At 42.0% G+C, this 20000-nt stretch overlaps 2 protein-coding genes across 4 annotated transcripts in view; one reads left to right on the top strand and one right to left on the bottom strand.

The window, feature by feature from the left end:
• LOC123505328 overlaps window positions 1–2127 on the top strand; it is a 13380-nt gene extending 11253 nt beyond the window's left edge. Inside the window, exons 11-12 of the mRNA XM_045256517.1 lie at window positions 1–71; window positions 998–2127. The exon at window positions 1–71 is cut by the window's left edge and continues 150 nt beyond it. Of these exons, the coding sequence (XP_045112452.1) occupies window positions 1–71; window positions 998–1670 (744 nt within the window). The 3' untranslated portion in view covers window positions 1671–2127. The remainder of the gene's footprint in view (window positions 72–997) is intronic.
• Window positions 2128–2785: 658 nt separating this feature from the next.
• Window positions 2786–20000, bottom strand: part of LOC123505329 (transmembrane protein 64-like) — a 27927-nt gene continuing 10712 nt past the window's right edge. For 2 of the 3 annotated variants that reach the window (XM_045256519.1, XM_045256518.1), the window contains 3 exons: window positions 8787–8951; window positions 7699–7897; window positions 2786–5193 (listed from right to left, as the gene is read on the bottom strand). In XM_045256519.1, the coding sequence (XP_045112454.1) occupies window positions 4958–5193; window positions 7699–7897; window positions 8787–8951 (600 nt within the window). In that variant the 3' untranslated portion in view covers window positions 2786–4957. Of the gene's footprint in view, window positions 5194–5797; window positions 6746–7698; window positions 7898–8786; window positions 8952–20000 lie in introns of those variants that run through there. The other variant, XM_045256520.1, reaches the window with a different exon arrangement.

The following is a 20000-nucleotide window of genomic DNA, read 5'->3' as shown; positions in this document are numbered from 1 at the left end:
CTGTCCTACGCGATAATGCTGGCGATCCTGCTCGCCCGCTCCCTCATGCTGGCCACGGCGGACTCTGAAGGGTATGTTGTCCCTCTGTCAGTTTGAAGCACGATTTGTAATGCATGTACATTTTTACAGTGCTAGACCAGTGAGTTGGTGTTTTCTTGACGCATGAGTATTGTAGGCTTGGGACCACAAGTAGTGTAGCGGTTAGCACACTCCTTTGATAAATGAAATGTACAGTAGGTTCAGTCCCTCCAGGTGGCGGGGTGGTTTTAATGAACAGTTTTTCGAAAGAGATACATCCTTCGTATATTCATTTAGAGGCACTGCAAATCTTTGAATGTCTCATGAGTCTGTGGATCATATGATAAAGAAAGTGACCACATACATAGGCAGAATCTTTAGTCGTAATTTTATTATTATAACCTGTATACCCCTCCACTGCAGGCGGGTCTCCCACCTCAGTATTGGCACGATGGAGAGGACCCTCCTTTTGCATCTTTCCCAATATGAAGTTCAGCCCCTTCATTGAAATATATAAGGAACCGAACATTATTTTCTTCATTAATTGACAATGCCTCAGAACAGTGGTTCTTAACATTTTACTACCACGCCCTATCTAAAAATGTGTCCATCCCTCCCTGCTTCCCTTGCATCTATGAATACAATTCCTCCCAGACTTTAAAGAAACGGCAATACTTTTGCACTTTTCATAAACTTCTCATTACATGACCATGTTCTCGTCCAGAGAATGACAAATATAATTAGAGAATTTCCTGTCTTTTCCCTATGGCTCACGCCCCTCTTGGAAATTACTGATGCCCCTCTAGGAGGGGGCACGCGCCCCTCAGATTAAGAACCATTGCCATAGAGTATAAGCTCACTCAAGTAATACAGTAGAGAGTTACACCACCGCCAAGTATCAGTGCCAATATTCAGATCCTGTAGAAAAGTATAATCAGTTGAACTCTGAGAAGAGTACAGCCTCACTCTCCTGCCGCAGACTCGTCGGCCACGTGAGTGGTTTGGTACAGACAGCGTTGCTCTTCTTCATGGTGAGCGTGCAGGCCGGGCTCGGCGTGCAGCAGTGGGTAATGACGCCACCGCAGACCTTCCTCACGAAGACGCCGCCAGAAGGGGGTGTTCTTTACTCCTGTTCCGGCGAGCGCCTCTACTTCCTTATCGCTCAGGGTTACATCATGTTCCTCCTCATGTTACAATTGTTCGTCTCGCCCTTTACTGTCCGTTCCCGCCGTAATTACCACGAGGGTTTGTTGTTCTTTATAGCGACGCTGCTCATCACGGGGGTGTGGGTCTCGTGGGCCACGCTTTTCATGATTCTACCGCCGGTGTGGGGTGAGGCATGTGTGTGCCTCGGCCTGGCGGGAACAGCCACGTGCGTGCTGGTGGCGATATTTGTGCCTAAGACTTACCTCATGGTGCGGGCGTCTGCCAGGGAGTCAGTACACATTCGTCCTCTGTCACGCCCGCAGTCCAGCCACGATCTGGTCCGAGCTTCCTCCCTCGCTCTGTACGACTCAATCGGACACTTGCCAGAAATGGTTCACGCTTACTCACCCGATCCCACCGTGGGCCACTTCCCGCCCTACAAAGAGAATCCCTACGAAGCTTATTCCCATTACCAGGCATCCCCGCACAAGGTAACTCAGTTCTAATCTAGTTCGACTTCAAGGAGCTGAAAGAACCGCTCTTACCCTTACCCATCCGTTCACCTGCCTGCCTGTTGTACATCCCGCCCCACCTCGTCCCGCCCCGCCCTGCCCACTCATGACACATTATCAGCATTATGAGTAGTAAACATGAGTGTGTTTCTAATGTTTTATCTCACGCGCGTGTCTCATTTTCATCCTCAATAAGCACCGACGACGTGAATGAAGTTATTGCAGACGAACACAAGCGTCATCACCACATAAAGCATCCTCGCTCCTCGACTTTGCTTGAGCTTTGAGTCCTCCTCCTCTCGCTCTGTTAGAAGTAATACCTCACCTGACTTTCGCACCTTCACTTTCTCGGTGACTCTGTGGTAAGGGCATCAGAATGATATTTCCCAGACGATAAAATTTATTCAGAAAATGTAAGATTTTGTGTATATAATAAAAAAATGAGTAATTAGAATGAGTTATTATCTCCTTATATTAATTCTTATAGCTTTAGACAGCAAATTTATAAGAATATCTTGAAACAAAAAGACCATCTTACTTTAGATTATTCTTCCATTACAAACAAGACAATGGCGATAAATACAGTGATACACTTGCAGTGTATCCAGATCACCTTGTTCTGTGTGAGGTTCATCAGTTGCGTGTGTGAGCAGCTTGACGCCAGGCAGTTACAGGAGCGGTGCCTCACTGTGAGGTTGACCTGAGTGTTCGGGACGGCTTGAAGGTACCCTATATCGATCTGGTGTTCAATCTTTAGGAAATAAACGACTCCGAGAGACAAGACATTTTAGAGCCACTTTCTTTGTTGTTGTTCTGAGGCAGTGAAGCAAGGTGTGCCTGTGCATGGATGCTAAGGATGCTCTCCCACACTGATAAATGGCTGGGCGTCATAGCACCAAACATTGTGACTGCTAATGTGATAGTTGTGTGCTATTACGTACTTTAATCTATCGCCGCTTGGTGCGTGAGGCGCTGTTCTTGTGTCACCTTGATGGCAAAAAGCCTATGATATTTTTCGTATACTTTCATAGAATTAAGACTTTGATCCACCCTCACACGCCTGGCACGTTGCTTGGTTTTCATCATAGGCTTTGAGTGTTGGCTTTAGTAAAAAAAAAAAAAAAAATGAAAGAAAAGAAAAAAAAAATGAATAAACAAAAAATAGATAAATAAAATAAAAAAAAATAATGAAAATATATAATGTTGAAAATCATATCAATAGTAGCGTCATCCTCCCCTGTGTTTTACGTCAGCGCGTAGTAGAGTGCTGTGTGCAGGTCTGTTGAAGGAGAAACGAGTAGGTATAGCCCTCAAGAGGGTAGAAAAATAACTTGATAATTATTGATATTGTACTCTGCTGTTTTGTCGTCCAAGGCGTGTATGTATAAACGTTACACATGCATACAAAATATATTTACAGATTACAAGTACAGATCTATTATTACAACACAGTTGACACTTACTATACTGCCTTTACTTGGACGAGTGACAGTGTCACGCTGGACGGCAGAGCAGGAGGCTCCGCGCATCCTGGCGTCACACATGTCTGGTTACCCTCCTAAGGCGATTTACTCTTTCAGTAGTGTTTTCTGCTGATCATGTTTATAAATTCTCGCTGCTCTATCTCTAAAAATCACAGTGAATGCTTTTAATGATAATGAAAAAGAAAATATAAAACTTACAAGTTGTGGAATTACTGTATGTGAAATGAGGTATATGTGTGAAAGTGTAGGCACGTTCCCTTCATTGCATGAGTGGACGGTGTGGAAAGTTTAGTGGACATCATCACGTGAGACATGATAGACAACATCAGTGTGCCTCTCAGCCAGGAGAGGGAGCGGTGACGGTGGTGACTTGCACGTTCACATTACCCTCGCCACTCCTCATGCAGTGACCTTAGAGTGAGTCTGTGAGCACTGACCACAATCAGTTTGTGAGGAAATTCCAACATCACAGATTTTGTCATTTTCTTCTAATGCGACGATCTGAACGTAAAAAAATAACACTTGTCTGAAAATATTTGCGTGAATTGTTGTCATGGAATAGATACAGCGTTGCAATGGATGAATTTTGGCATACTTGCAACATGCCCATGGCGTATTGTAATGCCTTTGTCGTAGGAAAATATAAAAATATATTCTGGTTACAAATTCAAAGAAAACTGACAAAATCTGTCTATAGTAAACACGCAACTTGATGACCGAGTGAATGGATGTAGTGGCGCGAGGTGCAGCAAATGAGTAAGCGATGCCTACATGTACCTTATCACCCTTTGTAAATGTCGACTTGTACCATCTTGTGCATTGTTCGGCTGGTCCACGTGTCTCGGTGCGAAACAGGGCACTTCCTGAAGACAGAACAAATCGTTCTAGTTTACCAGCAGCTGTTGGATCAGCAATGAAGGCAGCAACACCACAGTCCTGTTCAGGATCACCACAGGCGTCAGAATGGCGAGACTTGAGTTTGCAAATGAAGGAAGAAACGAGATTTGCTTAACTAGAAGCAGTCCACTGTCAGTGACGTGGAGGGAGTGAGGAATTGAGGTCTGCGAGGCTGTGTGTCAGGCGGAGGGGGCAGATTCAGTCAGCTGTGTGGATGGCGAGGCGTGAGGCTGTATGTGCAATGGGGATTGTTGTGGTGGTGTGGAAGGAGGTGACTGCCTAGAGATGGAGGGAGGCGATTGTCTCGAGCTGGAATCGGAAGATTGTCTCGATGTGGAAATCTGAGATTCTGATGATGAGTAGGAAGAGTGTCCTGGTGTGGAGTGAGGGAATGGAAATCTCGGTGTTGGAGGAGTGGATTGGCTTGGAGTGTAGGGACGGGGAGGCAAGGAATCAATATCCTCCGCGGCAATGGTTGAATGATACGCTTCTCGCACCACAATAACGTGCGTCTCACCGTTTCCTTCGTTCACATTGCGCATATCCAAATCGCCATGGCCCGCGTCCCCTGCGAGGTTCGGAATATCTGTAGGAGAGTCACACGAGGCAGTGGAGTTCTGCAGGTGTTCGTCCTCCTGCACCGTGCTCAGTGTGGTATGGAACACAATCGGCAAGCCATTAGTACCATTGACTCGGCGGGCCAAGTTTCGCTTCCTCGCGCTCTTGCACCGCTTGCCTCTCTCTCTATTATTACTTTGTTCTGTGTGTTGTTTGTCTGGAATGTGTGCGGAGGATGTCTGGCCGTGGGCGTTGTTGGGTAGAGGTGGGAGTGGCGCGACTTGATGGCTCCCCAGGAGTCGTTTGCCGAACAAATGGTGTCGCCGCTTGGCCAGGGAAGCCTCACGCAGGGTGCTCAAGAAGAATGAGAATGTCGTCGTCCGAGTTCCTGCGGGAGGTGGTGGTGGTGGTGGTGGTGGTGGTGGTGGTGGAGGTGGAGTAGGAGTAGGTGGTGGAGGTGGAGTAGGAATGAGTGGAGGGGCTGGGAGAGGTGCTGGGAGAGACACCGTCAGCCAGAATTAGTTCATCGTCCGCTCTAACACCTCCCTCACCGTCGCCATCATAGCCATAATTTACACCTGAAAAAATCAAAGTCATTGTCCGAACAAAACTAATGTTCAATGATCTTCAATTAGCGACCATTAGATCCTTATTATAAATCTCAAATGCATATTTATGTAGATACTGTAAAAGAGAAGTATTCCAAGTGTCCAAAAATATCACACTGTCCATTGATTTTAACATGCAGTTCAAATAAAAAGTTAAAAATGCATAGTTGTGTTGCTGTTGTTCACTACGTATGATACTTTGAGCAAGCAAACACTGACGTCAGTTGAGTCTTAAAACTACAAAAAAAAAAAAAAAAAAAAAACATAAGAAAATGAAACAATAACAACAATAACAACAATAACAGCAACAACAACAACAACGGCAACAGCAGAAGAATGAGGTATGCACACACACACACACACACACACACACACACACACACACACACACACACACACACACACACACACACACACACACACACACACACACACACACACACACACACACACACACACACACACACACACACACACACACACACACACACACACACACACACACACACACACACACACACACACACACACACACACACACACACACACACACACACACACACACACACACACACACACACACACACACACATCAAATACCACCAACAAAATGGGGACAAAGAAAGTCTTGAAACACACGAAGGAAGAAAAACCAAAAACCTCATAATAAAAACTTTCTTAGCGTAAATTATTGTCCGTTGGTGCTACATACTTCTTAAAGATAACTTCATAAAAATAACAATACACTGACTGGCTTGTTCATTATAACACGCACTCCTTTTTCTGCCCTGGGGCGACCAGTGAAAAGCATGCATGGGGAGGGAAGGGGACACAGGCACACACACACACACCTTCCTACCAAAATAGCGAGCAGAGCAATAATTTATGAATGAATAACTAATGCTCAACAGAGAACAGGTTTGAAGGGGTTTGAGTCCCGCTCACTGCACGTACTCGTTGATTTTCTTGAGTGTACACATGCTGAGACGATCAAAGGGAAGGAAACAAACCTACAGGTCCCCGTGCACGCGAGAGTGGGTGAGGCCGGCCGTCGTGTGATATTGTGGTGAGTCAGGTGAGGTGAAAATGATGTGAATGTGTGTGTAAATAATGTGAACGAGAACAATGTCTCTTGGGGATGGGATCTCATTAGGCTTTAGGGAGCGTGAGTGTGAACAATAAGTATCATACCGCTACTACACACACACACACACACACACACACACACACACACACACACACACACACACACACACACACACACACACACACACACACACAGGCAACGAAAAAAAAATAAAACTAACAAGATAAAGAAAAAAATTGAAGGCTGTGAGAGCGTCAAGGCCATCTTCGAGAGAGAGAGAGAGAGAGAGAGAGAGAGAGAGAGAGAGAGAGAGAGAGGGAGGTGTGTGCATGCATGTGGGTCTGCTGGTGCAGTCGGTGTTGTGTGCAGCGGTGGGTCTCAGAGTCTCAGGCTCGGCGGCGTATCACAGCCAGTCGTGCGTCTTGCCTCCCTTCACTGCCGGGCCGCCGAGAAAACATTGCGTCAATACAAAAGAGATTAGAGATAAAACACGATAGAGACAGTGTTCCAGTAGCTGTAGGATTACCAGAGAGAGAGAGAGAGAGAGAGAGAGAGAGAGAGATGGTAGGAGAGTAGGAGGTAACTTAATTGATGAAACTGATATGACGTAAAATACAATGAAGGACTAACAAAGGATCATAATTAACAAACACCTTCTTCATTAATCAAAGGAACTCACGTGTGTTGTGCCTCTCACGCTTCTTCTCTTTTTTTTATAGTTAATATTTTTTATTTTTTTCTTTCTTTCTTCTCCTTTCTTTTACCTTTGCTTTCTCTCTTCCATTATTCGTCGTGTTGATATTGCATTATTGTCATTGTTGTTCTTATTTTCATTATTGTTATTCTTGTTATTATTGTTATAATAATAATAATAATAATAATAATAATAATAATAATAATTATCATTATTATTATTATTATTATTATTATTATTATTATTATTATTATTATTATTGTTATTATTATTATTATTATTATTATTATTATTATTATTATTATTATTATCATTATCATTATTATCATTATTATTATTATTATTATTATTATTATTATTATTATTATTATTATTATTATTATTATTATTATTATTATTATTATTATTATTGTTATTATTTTTATCATTATAATAATCATGGTAATAATCATCACACTTAAAGTTACGTTCTTTCCTCTGACAAAACAAGGGAAAATGAGCGAAAAGAAAATAAAAGAAAACCGCGAATAGTACAATACTACCTAAACAATGGTACCCATAAGAATCAATAGGGATATCGAAACTACTGTACAAAATGAAGCAATAAAACTAGAAAAAGAACCCCTGGATCCCTAGGTCGCTACCTCGCTACACACAGCACAAGCCATAGCACCTTTAACGCGCCCTGGCCTACCTGTAACCTTCTCCAGGTGGTTTGTGATCACTTCAGGAGGGGAGTCAGGAGGTGTGGCGGCGGCAGGCTGGTGGGAGGGTGAGTGTGTGGGCGTGTGTGATGACGACGGCGCCTCTGACATTTGGGCCGCCACTGTCTTATGTAGCTCCATCCTGGCTCGCCGCACCACCCACATGGTGAGACCCACGCTGATTAACACCTGTGGAAGGACCAGACTTAGCTGCTACTCTTTACCTTAAGACTGTAGCTGTAATTGTTATTGTTGTTGTTCTTGTTGTTATTATTGTTATTATTGTTATTATTATCATTGTGGTAGTTGTCGTAAAACAGGAGTAGCATGGAGACACCTGACTCCATTATGAAAGTGTATTTACGGTAGCACAATACACAACAAGTGTAAACCGAGCGAAACGAGAGGCAGGAGGCGTAGAGTATCGCCTGAGGCGGCGGCGAGCGAGGACTGAGGGGAAGGACGTGACGTCAGACAGAAAGGGAGTATGGGAAAAACAAAGGACATGATAACATATCATTATTATTATCATTATTATTATTATTATTATTATTATTATTATTATTATTATTATTATTACTATGATCATCATGATCATGATCATCATCATCATCATTATCATTATTGTTTATACGTATTACAATTTCCTAATTTTAAAACGAATAGTAGTAGTAGTAGTAGTAGTAGTAGTAGTAGTAGTAGTAGTAGTAGTAATAATAGTAGCAGGAGCAGTAGTAGTAACAGTGGTAGTAATAGTAGTAGTTACAGTAGTGGTAGTAGTAGTAACAACAACAGAAGCAGTAACAACAGTGGCAGTAATAGTTCTATAGACACGGGAAAAAAAATATAATAAAATGTTTCATTTTACATATTTTACTCTCCCACATTATCATGAGATAACACCAGGCCTGGAGATCTGCCGCGTGATGCCTCATCTCACCACGGTCCTCTGCATAATTGTTACTAAGGACACTACAACACAGAAAGAATAACAATAACACCACGAAATAGCGATAGCAGTACTAGAGGCTGTAGAAGTAGCAACAGCAGCAGTACAAATAGTCTCAATAGCACGCACCTGCACAGAAAACACCCCCCAGGCTGTGGCTGAGGCTGAGGAAGACTGGGACACTACGTCGTCGAAACTCCTGACGGTGGTGCCCAGGTAGCAGTTGAGCACTTGTGTTGGCAGCAGCCCTAGCACTGTGGCCACCAGGTACAGCCACGTGGGGACCCGGGACACCTGTGGGATAGCGACAGGTAAGGTGATGCGAACTTAATCTCCTTAAGTAATGCTTATCTTAACTAAGACATATAATGTTTTTGTTATTATCAACCGTTATATTTTGTTACATTATTTATATATATACATATATATATATATATATATATATATATATATATATATATATATATATATATATATATATATATATATATATATATATATATATATATATATATATATATATATATATATATATATATATATATATATATATATATATATATATATATATATATATATATATATATATATATATATATATATATATATATATATATATATATATATATATATATATATATATATATATATATATATATATATACATTTATTTCGAGTATTATGGTGCTTATAATTTTGTGTTTGTTTGCTTGGTGAAATTATGCTGGAATGGAATACTCATTGCAATCGAATATTCATACACACACACACACACACACACACACACACACACACACACACACACACACACACACACACACACACACACACACACACACACACACACACACACACACACACACACACAGTCACCTAGAAAAGAAATATCGACTGGCGACACACCACGCAGAGCTCACGGTGGTGGTGGTGGTGGTGGTGGGGGGATGTGATTACGATGTAGGCAAGAGTGGGACTTGGGGAGGCGACGGTGAAGATGGAGGTGATGGTACTGGTGGTAGTAGTGGCGGTGGCAGCAGCAGCGGGTATGATGATTGTGGTGGTGGTGGTGGTGATGGTGATAACAAATGAGCAACACGAGAGTGGTGATAAAGTTGCATGGAAAAGAACGTAATCATCATTAACTTCAATTATCCTGCAGTGGGACAGAGGCTTTTATAACATTGCGTCATTTCACCTCCCCTCTCCCCTCACCATTCACCATTCATCTTGCCTCACTCCATCTCTCTCTCTCTCTCTCTCTCTCTCTCTCTCTCTCTCTCTCTCTCTCTCTCTCTCAATTTCCCACATACAGATACGAAGCGTGATATAAATGCTTGCTTTGTTTTTATCTCAACACGCACTGGGTATCGACAGCAAACAGCGATCGTCAGGACAACATCGATCAGACCAACGCAGAGGTGACCGACAGCCGTGAGCGTGGAGAGGGATTTTTCATGATTCTTCCCAACTTGATCCCCCCCTTACTCTCTCTCTCTCTCTCTCTCTCTCTCTCTCTCTCTCTCTGTGTGTGTGTGTGTGTGTGTGTGTGTGTGTGTGTATCTATTAATTTTACTGCATTTACGCAATATGGCTGAATAAACAATGTCGCATTTTGCATAATATATAGTTATACAAGATTATTTTCCTGTGTGAGCGAGTAAGGCTGTCAGAGATGTCAATACTCAATGATATATAAACATTGCATGGCACGCACCGTGTCTCGTGAAGAAAAGAGAGGAAGATAATTTGGAAGAACCTTGAGATTGAACATGATTGACGTTTGGAAGGGCGTGAAAAGTGACAGCACACTCGGATACAGGCTTGGACACACACACACACACACACACACACACACACACACACACACACACACACACACACACACACACACGTACATCACGGCAAAAGAAAAAGAAAAATGAAAAAAAAAGTACAATGTCGTAAATAGAGAACTGTCAATAATAAAGTGACTAAAAACGCCCATAGAAACACGTAATAACAGCCATTCAGAACCTTATAAAGACGGTAGTGAAGTTATTGTATGGGATATATAGCGGAGCCGAGAACTTTGGATAGATAGTAAAAACTTAAGTTGAGAAGGCACTTGCAAACCATATTCCGGATCCACCGTCTTGCAAGAGTCTGAAATGCGGTAGATGTTTACCTTAGATTGTATTGATTGTGCCTAACTGTGTTCGTATACATAGAGTTGTGTAAATCGTTGAATTATTCTTCGTTGACATTCGCCGCAGAGAATTAGGATAAACTTAGAAAAGAAATCTTACATTCACATACACTAATTTATTTCTTGATGTTTTTTTTTTTTCATCTGTTCTTGGATCATCTTTCTTCAGAATCTCATTGAAATCCATAATTGATATCTTAAGATTTATTTGCACAGCAAGCCGTAAGTCAAACAGACAGACAGACACGTGTAGACATGGATAAATGCGCAACCTCTGTCAACGTGAAAAGTAATAGGAGGAAGATTATGATGAATGAGACGGAACTGTGTAGGTCAATCTGCTAGATGACGTAATTAGATGCATCATTAATTTGAGTAATGGAAGTGCACACCGTTGAGATGGGCGCCTCGCTAACAAGTGTGCGGATGTGCTGCCGACAAGTGAAGGTTTTGGCATAGATTATCTAGCGAAAAGGAGAGTTGCACTGACACTGGTGTGCTTCTTGACGAGTTTAACTAAAGAATTATTGGGATATGCTTCAGTTGATGCTGACACGTGTCAAAGGATGTAAGATAATGAAATATATATACAGACCACAGTGTTCACAGGATGGGTATGATTGTAATGTATGAAGGCCAACTTTTCCTATACTAGAGTGATGTTACGGGTTTCAGTAAGTTTTGGGGAAAGATTTTATCACATGGAAAGGAAAATGGTAGGATGATTAGATTATACACAAAGTGTCATTCTACGAACGGTGGTTGATTTCAGCACGCGGGCAGCTCTTGACGTATTTTGTGGCAAAATCACCATCTTTGTTTGCGACTACCATTATCTATACTTTTTCTCCGTGAAATGCTATTTTTTTTTTTTAAATCATGTGGTCCCCGCAGCCAGATGAAGAATGTGCACGCTATTTAACCTAAACCAGATTACAAAAGTATTTTGAATTCATTTTACTTCCCTATATTGTGTAGAGTCTGAAAAATATAAAGAAGCGTTGTTAGGCGAATATGATATAAACGGCACCTGCGTGATCAAGATGTTGATACCACACACAGACGCCGTTGTATCCTTTTGCGAGGTACTGTGGGTGATGGATCCAGGTACATCATTCTGCTGGTGGAGGACATGTAGGTCGCTCGCTCCTCTTTGAGTCCATATTATGTGACAACCTGAACGGGATACAATGGCGGGACACAGGCCATGGTAGCTATTGCCTGACTTGGAGGAGTAAATCAATCGTTGCTGGGTCTTCCTTTGTTTCAGAAAAAAAAATGTTTACCTGGATATTTTGTACCGTCTGTACCCTGTCTTGACAAGCCAAGGCTCTCATCAGGAATAAAATGTCGAAATTTATGTAAGCAACTAATTAAAGGAAGTTCTAGCATCGGATTATCCTCTGCTTTCCGAATCGTCTCCATTATTGTAGACAAACTATTGCAATCGTTGCTATTCATTGAATCAATCATACCTAATGTCCACACCTGTAAACGACGAAGCATTAGGGCGTGTATAGGTGTGTATAGAAAGTTTCCGGCATTGTATTCTCCATCTCTGAGTCCACTGCGTTATCATAAACAGACCGTTGGAATCATAGACATGCAGTTAAATAACGATCCTGAAAATATAACAAAATATGTATAGATAGTCCCAACTTATCCTTTTATATGTTTATTCTTGACCAGTTTTCGTCATCCATATTCGAAAAAAAAAAAACAGAATAAAGATATCATTATAAAGACCTAAATTTTTCTAAGTAGATTCTGTTGATGAAGACGGATGAAGGTTCGAAATTCGTCGTATTTATGGAACTGTAATACTTTGCGTCACTTTCGTGGAAGCAACAATGAAGAAAAAAGTGACGTCGATGTTTGTGCGGACGAATGATTCAACGCCTCGAGAGAACAACACCAAAACATGCCGCCCACGACTCCCAGCCTATCAGAAACCGTTCCCAGTGAAGCAGTGACCATTCTATCTCTCTCTCTCTCTCTCTCTCTCTCTCTCTCTCTCTCTCTCTCTCTCTCTCTCTCTCTCTCTCTCTCTCTCTCTCTATATATATATATATATATATATATATGTGTGTGTGTGTGTGTGTGTGTGTGTGTGTGTGTGTGTGTGTGTGTGTGTGTGTGTGTGTGTGTGTGTGTGTGTGTGTGTGTGTGTGTGTGTGTGTGTGTGTGTGTGGTTTTTAAATACTTCAATACTTTTTTTTTCTTTTTTATGTAGGGAAGAGCCAAGGGCAAAAAAAAGAAAGTTAGAAAAAAACCCACTTGAGCGCTGGCTCTCCAAAAAGTACAAAAAGTGCCAAAACCGTCAGCCAGAATTAGGGGAGCAAATGCCTCGATACCTCCCTCTTAAAAGAAGACAAGTTGTAGGAATTCGGAAATACAGATGCAGGGAGGGAGTTCCAGAGTTTACCAGTGAAAGGGATGAATGATTGAGCGTACTGGTTAACTCTTGCATTAGAGAGTTGGACAGAATAGGGATGAGAGGAAGAAGAAAGCCTTGTGCAGCGTGGCCGCAGGAGGAGGGAGGCATGCAGTTAGCAAGATCAGTAGAACAGTTACCATGAAAATAGCGATAAAATATAGAAAGGGATGCAACATTTCGGCGGTGAGAAAGAGACTGAAGACAGTTAGTCAGAGGAGGGAGTTGATGAGACGAAGAGCTTTCGATTCCACCCTATCAAGCAAAGCTGTGTGACTGGAACCCCCCCAAACATGCGAAGAGTACTCCATACAGGGACGGATAAGGCCCTTATACAGAGTAAGCAGTTGGAGGGGCGAGAAAAACTGGCGGAGACGCCTCAGAACACCTAACTTCATAGAAGCTGTTTTAGCAAGAGATGAGATGTGAAGTTTCCAGTTAAGATTATGAGCAAAGGACAGACCGAGGATATTCATTGTGGAAGAGGAGACAGTTGAGTGTCATTGAAGAAGAGGGATAGTTGTCTGGAAGGTTGTGTCGAGTTGATAGATGGAGGAATTGAGTTTTGAGGCATTGAAAACTACTAGATTTTCTCTGCCCCAATCGGAAATTTTAGAAAGATCGGAAGTCAGGCGTTCCGTGGCGTCCCCGCGTGATCTGTTAATTTCCTGAAGGGTTGGACGTCTCTGAAAGAACGTGGAAAGATGTAGGGTGGTATCATCAGCGTAGGAGTGGATAGGGCAAGAAGTTTGGTTAAGAAGGTCATTAATGAATAATAGAAAGAGAGTGGGTGACAGGACAGAACCTTGAGGAACACCACTATTAATAGGTTTAGGAGAAGAACAGTAGCCGTCTACCACAGCAGCAATAGAGCAGTCGGAAAGGAAACATGAGATAAAGTTGCAGAGAGAAGGATAGAAGCCGTAAGAGGGCAGTTTTGAAATCAAAGCTTTATGCCAGACTATCAAAAGCTCTTGATATGTCTAACGCAACAGCAAAAGTTTCACCGAAATCTCTAAAAGAGGATGAACAAGACTCAGTAAGGAAAGCCAGAAGATCACCAGTAGAGCGACCTTGACGGAAGCCATACTGGCGATCAGACAGAAGATTGTGAAGTGATAGATTCAAAAACTTTAGACAAGCAAGAGATTAAAGCTATAGGACGGTAGTTTGAGGGGTTAGAACGGTCACCCTTTTTAGGAACAGGCTGAATGTAGGCGAACTTCCAGCAGGAAGGAAAGGTAGAAGTCGATAGACAAAGTTGGAAGAGTTTGGCCAGGCAAGGTGCAAGCACAGAAGCACAGTTTTTGAGAACAATAGGAGGGACCCCATCAGGTCCATAAGCCTTCCGAGGGTTTAGGCCAGCAAGGGCATGGAAAACATCATTACGAAGAATTTTGATTGTAGACATGAAATAGTCAGAGGGAGGAGGAGAGGGAGGGACAAGCCCAGAATCTTATTTTGCCAACCTTTCAGGAATCAAGACTTGTGTGGGAATATTTGGCATCACTGAGTAATGCAAATTAATGAAAAGGGGACAAGGGAGTGTTAGGGTTTCTACGGTCGTTAATGAATGATATTCTTAATCCCATAGTGCTTGTAGCCTTTATTACAGGACACATGAATGACCGGCTTGTAGAAGTTTCCCTGGAAGCTCGATTGGTCACTGATTTTTACCCGCCCCCATGGTTAGCGAAGGCTGGATTTTTTCATCTATATACAAGCTCCTGCAGTAAACCAAAATGCTCCCACTACTGAATACTGTTGACGGATTCATTCACAGAGCACCATAAAGGATGAAATCGTGATGTATTTTGCGATTCAGTGATAGTATCCATGATATTGGAGGAGTGCGTATTGGTGAAACTTTTGACTGTAGTATTTCCACCGTTCCTTCTCCAGGATTGCCACGACCAAACTTTCTCGACTTTATTTATAACTTGTGGATGGCAGGTTTGCTTTTACACTCTTACAAACGAAATAGATATTTCTAAAAGTATCGGAATACTTATAACAGAGACCGGCCGATGCATAGTTCCTTAGTAATTTTGTGTGTGTGTGTGTGTGTGTGTGTGTGTGTGTGTGTGTGTGTGTGTGTGTGTGTGTGTGTGTGTGTGTGTGTGTGTGTGTGTGTGTGTGTGTGTGTGTGTGTGTGTGTGTGTGTGTGTGTGTGTGTGTGTGTGTGTGTGTGTTAGCGATTAGATATCAGATCAATGTCCACGAGTGCATGCATGTATAATCCAAATTCACTTTTCTATTTTAAGGTATTAGCAGTGGAGGGAGAGGGACGGCCTGTCTTCCACTTGCGCAGACTGTATTGAGTGCTTTGGTGTTAGGGAGTCCTCGGTGGTAGCTAACGTGTCAGCTTTTCCCTACTTTCTCGCTCATCTGTTATTAAAATACAGGTGCATGGGGAAGAGCTCATTTTCGTTTTAGTGACGAGGGCGCGCACACTAACACACCCACACACACCCATCCAAACACTCACCCACCAAAACGACCTTTGCCCTATCGCTTCTCGGAGCATGCTTATATACCAAATCTCCAAATGTCAAACCAGTACCTTTATTGGGAACTATTGGTTAAGTGGAGAGCAGGGGAGGATAAAGGAGGGTAAGTGGAGAGCTGGAGAGGGCAAAACAAAGATTTTCCGATAAAGTTCAGGTTCCTCGCTGCCACTGCTCAAAACCATAATGTTGTGCAATCGTGATAGAAATAATTTCGATTTTTCCTGTAGAAACAGTAGACCTTTTTTTCTCCATATCATCGTTGGAGTGGGAATTTACCCGGCCACGGTTAGGAGAGCTGAAGCGAAGAGAGAGATGAGGAGCAGGAAGTGAGGGATGGCGGAGCTGGGGCCAGCAGGTAAAAGGGTGCATGGATAAGCAGGACACGGAAGAGCCGAGGGATGTTAGAACATTCATACTTTATATTCGAAGAACCTGGTACACGTAGACAGCTGGGTCGATCGGTCGATGAACAGAGAGATGGTTCACACTGAGAAAAATCCATGCACAAGAATGTAATACTTTGTGCAACACATTAGGCTGGTGACCAAGACATATGGATGGTGTGAAGGTGTTACCGCGTGCAGAGGAAGGAAGGAAGGAAGGAAGGAAGAAAGGAAGGAAGGAAGAACCAGAATAGATAGATGAAAGGTTTTAAATGTTTACAAGAAAGAAAATTGTCAGTGTGTAGTCCAGAAAAAAAAGAAAAAGAAAAACGTGGATGAAGATATATGGAATAGCTTCGAAACTAGAGGACCTTAAACTCTGATTGCACATAGCAGTGTAGCTTGGCAAGATATCCTCAGATTACTGATGCAGGAATGGAACATGTATCTCAAAATGATGATGATGATAATGATGACTATAATGATGATGGTTATTATGATCATGATAATAATGCACAAAACAATATTAACTAATTGATTACACATACCTATAATGGAAACTGCTATTGAAACTAGAAAAGAGTAGAAAATTGTGCCTGCCGCGGGAACACTTAGCATTATACAGTATTCGGCCCCTGCGTGTAGTTATTGCATTACTAAGATTTGTGCAGCCTCCCCTCTCTCTCTCTCTCTCTCTCTCTCTCTCTCTCTCTCTCTCTCTCTCTCTCTCTCTCTCTCTCTCTCTCTCTCTCTCTCTCTATCTATATATATATATATATATATATATATATATATATATATATATATATATATATATATATATATATATATATATATATATATATATATATATATATATATATATATATATATATATATATATATATATATATATATATATATATATATATATATATATATATGTGTGTGTGTGTGTATATATACGTATATATATATATATATATATATATATATATATATATATATATATATATAGAGAGAGAGAGAGAGAGAGAGAGAGAGAGAGAGAGAGAGAGAGAGAGAGAGAGAGAGAGAGAGAGAGAGAGAGAGAGAGAGAGAGAGAGAGAGAGAGAGAGAGAGAGAGAGAGAGAGAGAGAGAGAGAGAGAGAGAGAGAGAGAGAGAGAGAGAGAGAGAGATTATACAATAACGTCCATGTTGCTCGGTGTGTGTGCGTGAGAAGCTGAAGTATCCGATATATGAAACTACGGAATGTCAGGGAATTACTCAAAGCCGTGTACTGTTACAGCGCACGTCATGAATAAAAGAAAAAAAAAAAGAAAAACTGTCCTTGAATTTGACATTAGAAGTGTGACAGGAGTGACACGTGGGGTTTTTCGTAGACTTTAAACCGTGAGGAGAGGTTTTCTTCATGTAGCAGTACTTCCTTGAGGAGAAAGACGAAGAATCAATGTATATAATGTAGTATTACTCTTGTTTAGGAAGGAGTTGGACAGAAACACTGGCCAGACTAAGATTGCAGAATGTAAAGTTAAGGAATGCGTGATGTCAGGAATAACATGCATAGCTGAACAAGCATATAACTTTAAGATTCAACAGGAAAACTGTATATACCTTAAGTCTTGTTAGGTGAAATGGTCACGTGTATAGGAATAGTAACACGTGGCTGGATCCTAAAGGCATGATATCTCAAGAAAGAAGAAAAGAACGAGATGTAACAAAAATAGAAGATAGAGAAAAGCGGCAAGATTAAAAATTGCTTTGTGGAAGGAAGTCAATTCGACAGACAAGAGGGAAAGGAGAGCGAAAGAGCCAGTGTTTTTTTTTCTGCACTGGAACCTAACCACCTGTCAAAGACATGTGATACATATTGTTGCGTGCAAGAACGTTACTCAAACAAAGATGAGTAATGAGCGAACACGGGGTGGCATGTCCACACAGCTGCCTGGAACTGTACTCAGAGTACTAGTGGCTTTTATGACTCCTTGACTGCCCGCTGGCGGCCACACAGCACACAAAGGCTACATCACTGTCGGAAAACACGTAACTCATACTTTTCAAGCATTAGCTCCTAAATTAGTACTAAGTTAATTCTTCCTCCTCTTATTATTTATTTTCCCTCTAATTCCTCCTTCTCCTCCTCCTCCTCCTCCTCCTCCTCCTCCTCCTCCTCCTCCTCCTCCTCTTCCTCTTCCTCTTCCTCTTCCTCTTCCTCTTCCTCTTCCTCTTCCTCCTCTTCCTCCTCCTCCTCCTCCTCCTCCTCCTCCTCCTCCTCCTCCTCCCCTTTTGTCGGGGGTGAGAGCGCCGCCTCGATTATCGGACCGCCATAACTTGAGTCAGAAAACACTCCCTGACACACTGCCGTCAAGGTCACCAGCACTTGAGCCACGGACACAATAGCAGCACCAAAGCACCGCCGCTCTGCTTTTGATGGCTGCCTCTTATCGCGACCACGGGACTCAGTAGTGACTTAAGAGCATCTGAGTGCGCGTATCATATTCACCATCCCTCATCGTATTAACGTGTTCTCGCACCAGTACTAAATTTCAACTTAATAGTAGTCATTTGTCTTCTTTCTCCCACCATGCGCGCTTTGGGGTCCGAGGGGTCTCCAAGCGCACGGGTTCGAATCCTGTCCACGGTCCGAGTGTAGGTTAGGCTTCCTCACTCGGGGAAACGGTTTCCTAGCGGGTGGGCTTTGAGATAGGAGATACCCCAAAAAGTATCCCCTTAGCCCAGAAATTCCCGTGAAAAGTCCACATGGTATGAAAAAAAAAGCGTCTTCACTTAATCATGACTCACGGGGATAAGAGGGCACGGAAGCACCCTGCCCTCTCTCAAAGGAAGCCACTGAACGCTCTTCCAAACCTGTCGTCTTCCCCATGCTCTCGATAAGAAACGTGCTGTGATCGTACGTTAACCAGACATAATCAGCCACGATACGCTTCTTGAGAGCTTGTTCGTGGCGCTGAGTCGTGAGGGAGAGACATGCAGGAAAGGGGAGCGAGATCGAAGGGTGAGAGGGAGATCAGATGCCTCCACTTCCAAATGCCACATCGAGTTGTTGGTCTTTCCAGGGATGAATATTTTGTGGTGCTATCTGGCCCAGCTGTAGCGCGGGTTCAGCTTGTGACTTGATATTTATTTGTTTCGAGGGGACCAAGAGGAGGAGCTCTGAGGGAAGGATGAGATAAAAGAGCAAGAATAATGAAGAATCGAAGAAGTGGCGGAAATTGAGGATGATTGATGGAAAGATGAATAAGAGTAGGAGGAAAGAAAAGAGGAGGAGGAAGAGGAGGAAGGGAAGGAGGAGGAGGAGGAGGAGGAGGAGGAGGAGGAGGAGGAGGAGGAGGAGGAAATAACAAAAGAAGGAATTAGTTGCATTTTAGAATATATACTTCTTTAGAATATTTAATTAGAATTTCAAAAGGCTATTTGTCGATAAGTAGTGAAAACGACGCAGAACAGTAGATAATGACTCGGAATAAATAAATAAATAAATAAATAAATAAATAAATATATATATATATATATATATATATATATATATATATATATATATATATATATATATATATATATATATATATATATATATAGATAGATAGATAGATAGATAGATAGATAGATAGATAGATAGATAGATAGATAGATAGATAGATAAATAGATAGATAGATAGATAGATGGATAGATGGACAGGTAGATAGATAGAGATAGATAGATAGATAGAGAGAGAGAGAGAGAGAGAGAGAGAGAGAGAGAGAGAGAGAGAGAGAGAGAGAGAATGTGTGTGTGTGTGTGTGTGTGTGTGTGTGTGTGTGTATCGCTCGATTCGTGAGGACAGACATAA

Source organism: Portunus trituberculatus, chromosome 18, assembly GCF_017591435.1.
Source record: "Portunus trituberculatus isolate SZX2019 chromosome 18, ASM1759143v1, whole genome shotgun sequence".
Taxonomy (NCBI): Eukaryota; Metazoa; Arthropoda; class Malacostraca; order Decapoda; family Portunidae; genus Portunus; species Portunus trituberculatus.
Note: the sequence above shows the minus strand (reverse complement) of the source record. Positions and strands in the feature narration are given on the sequence as shown.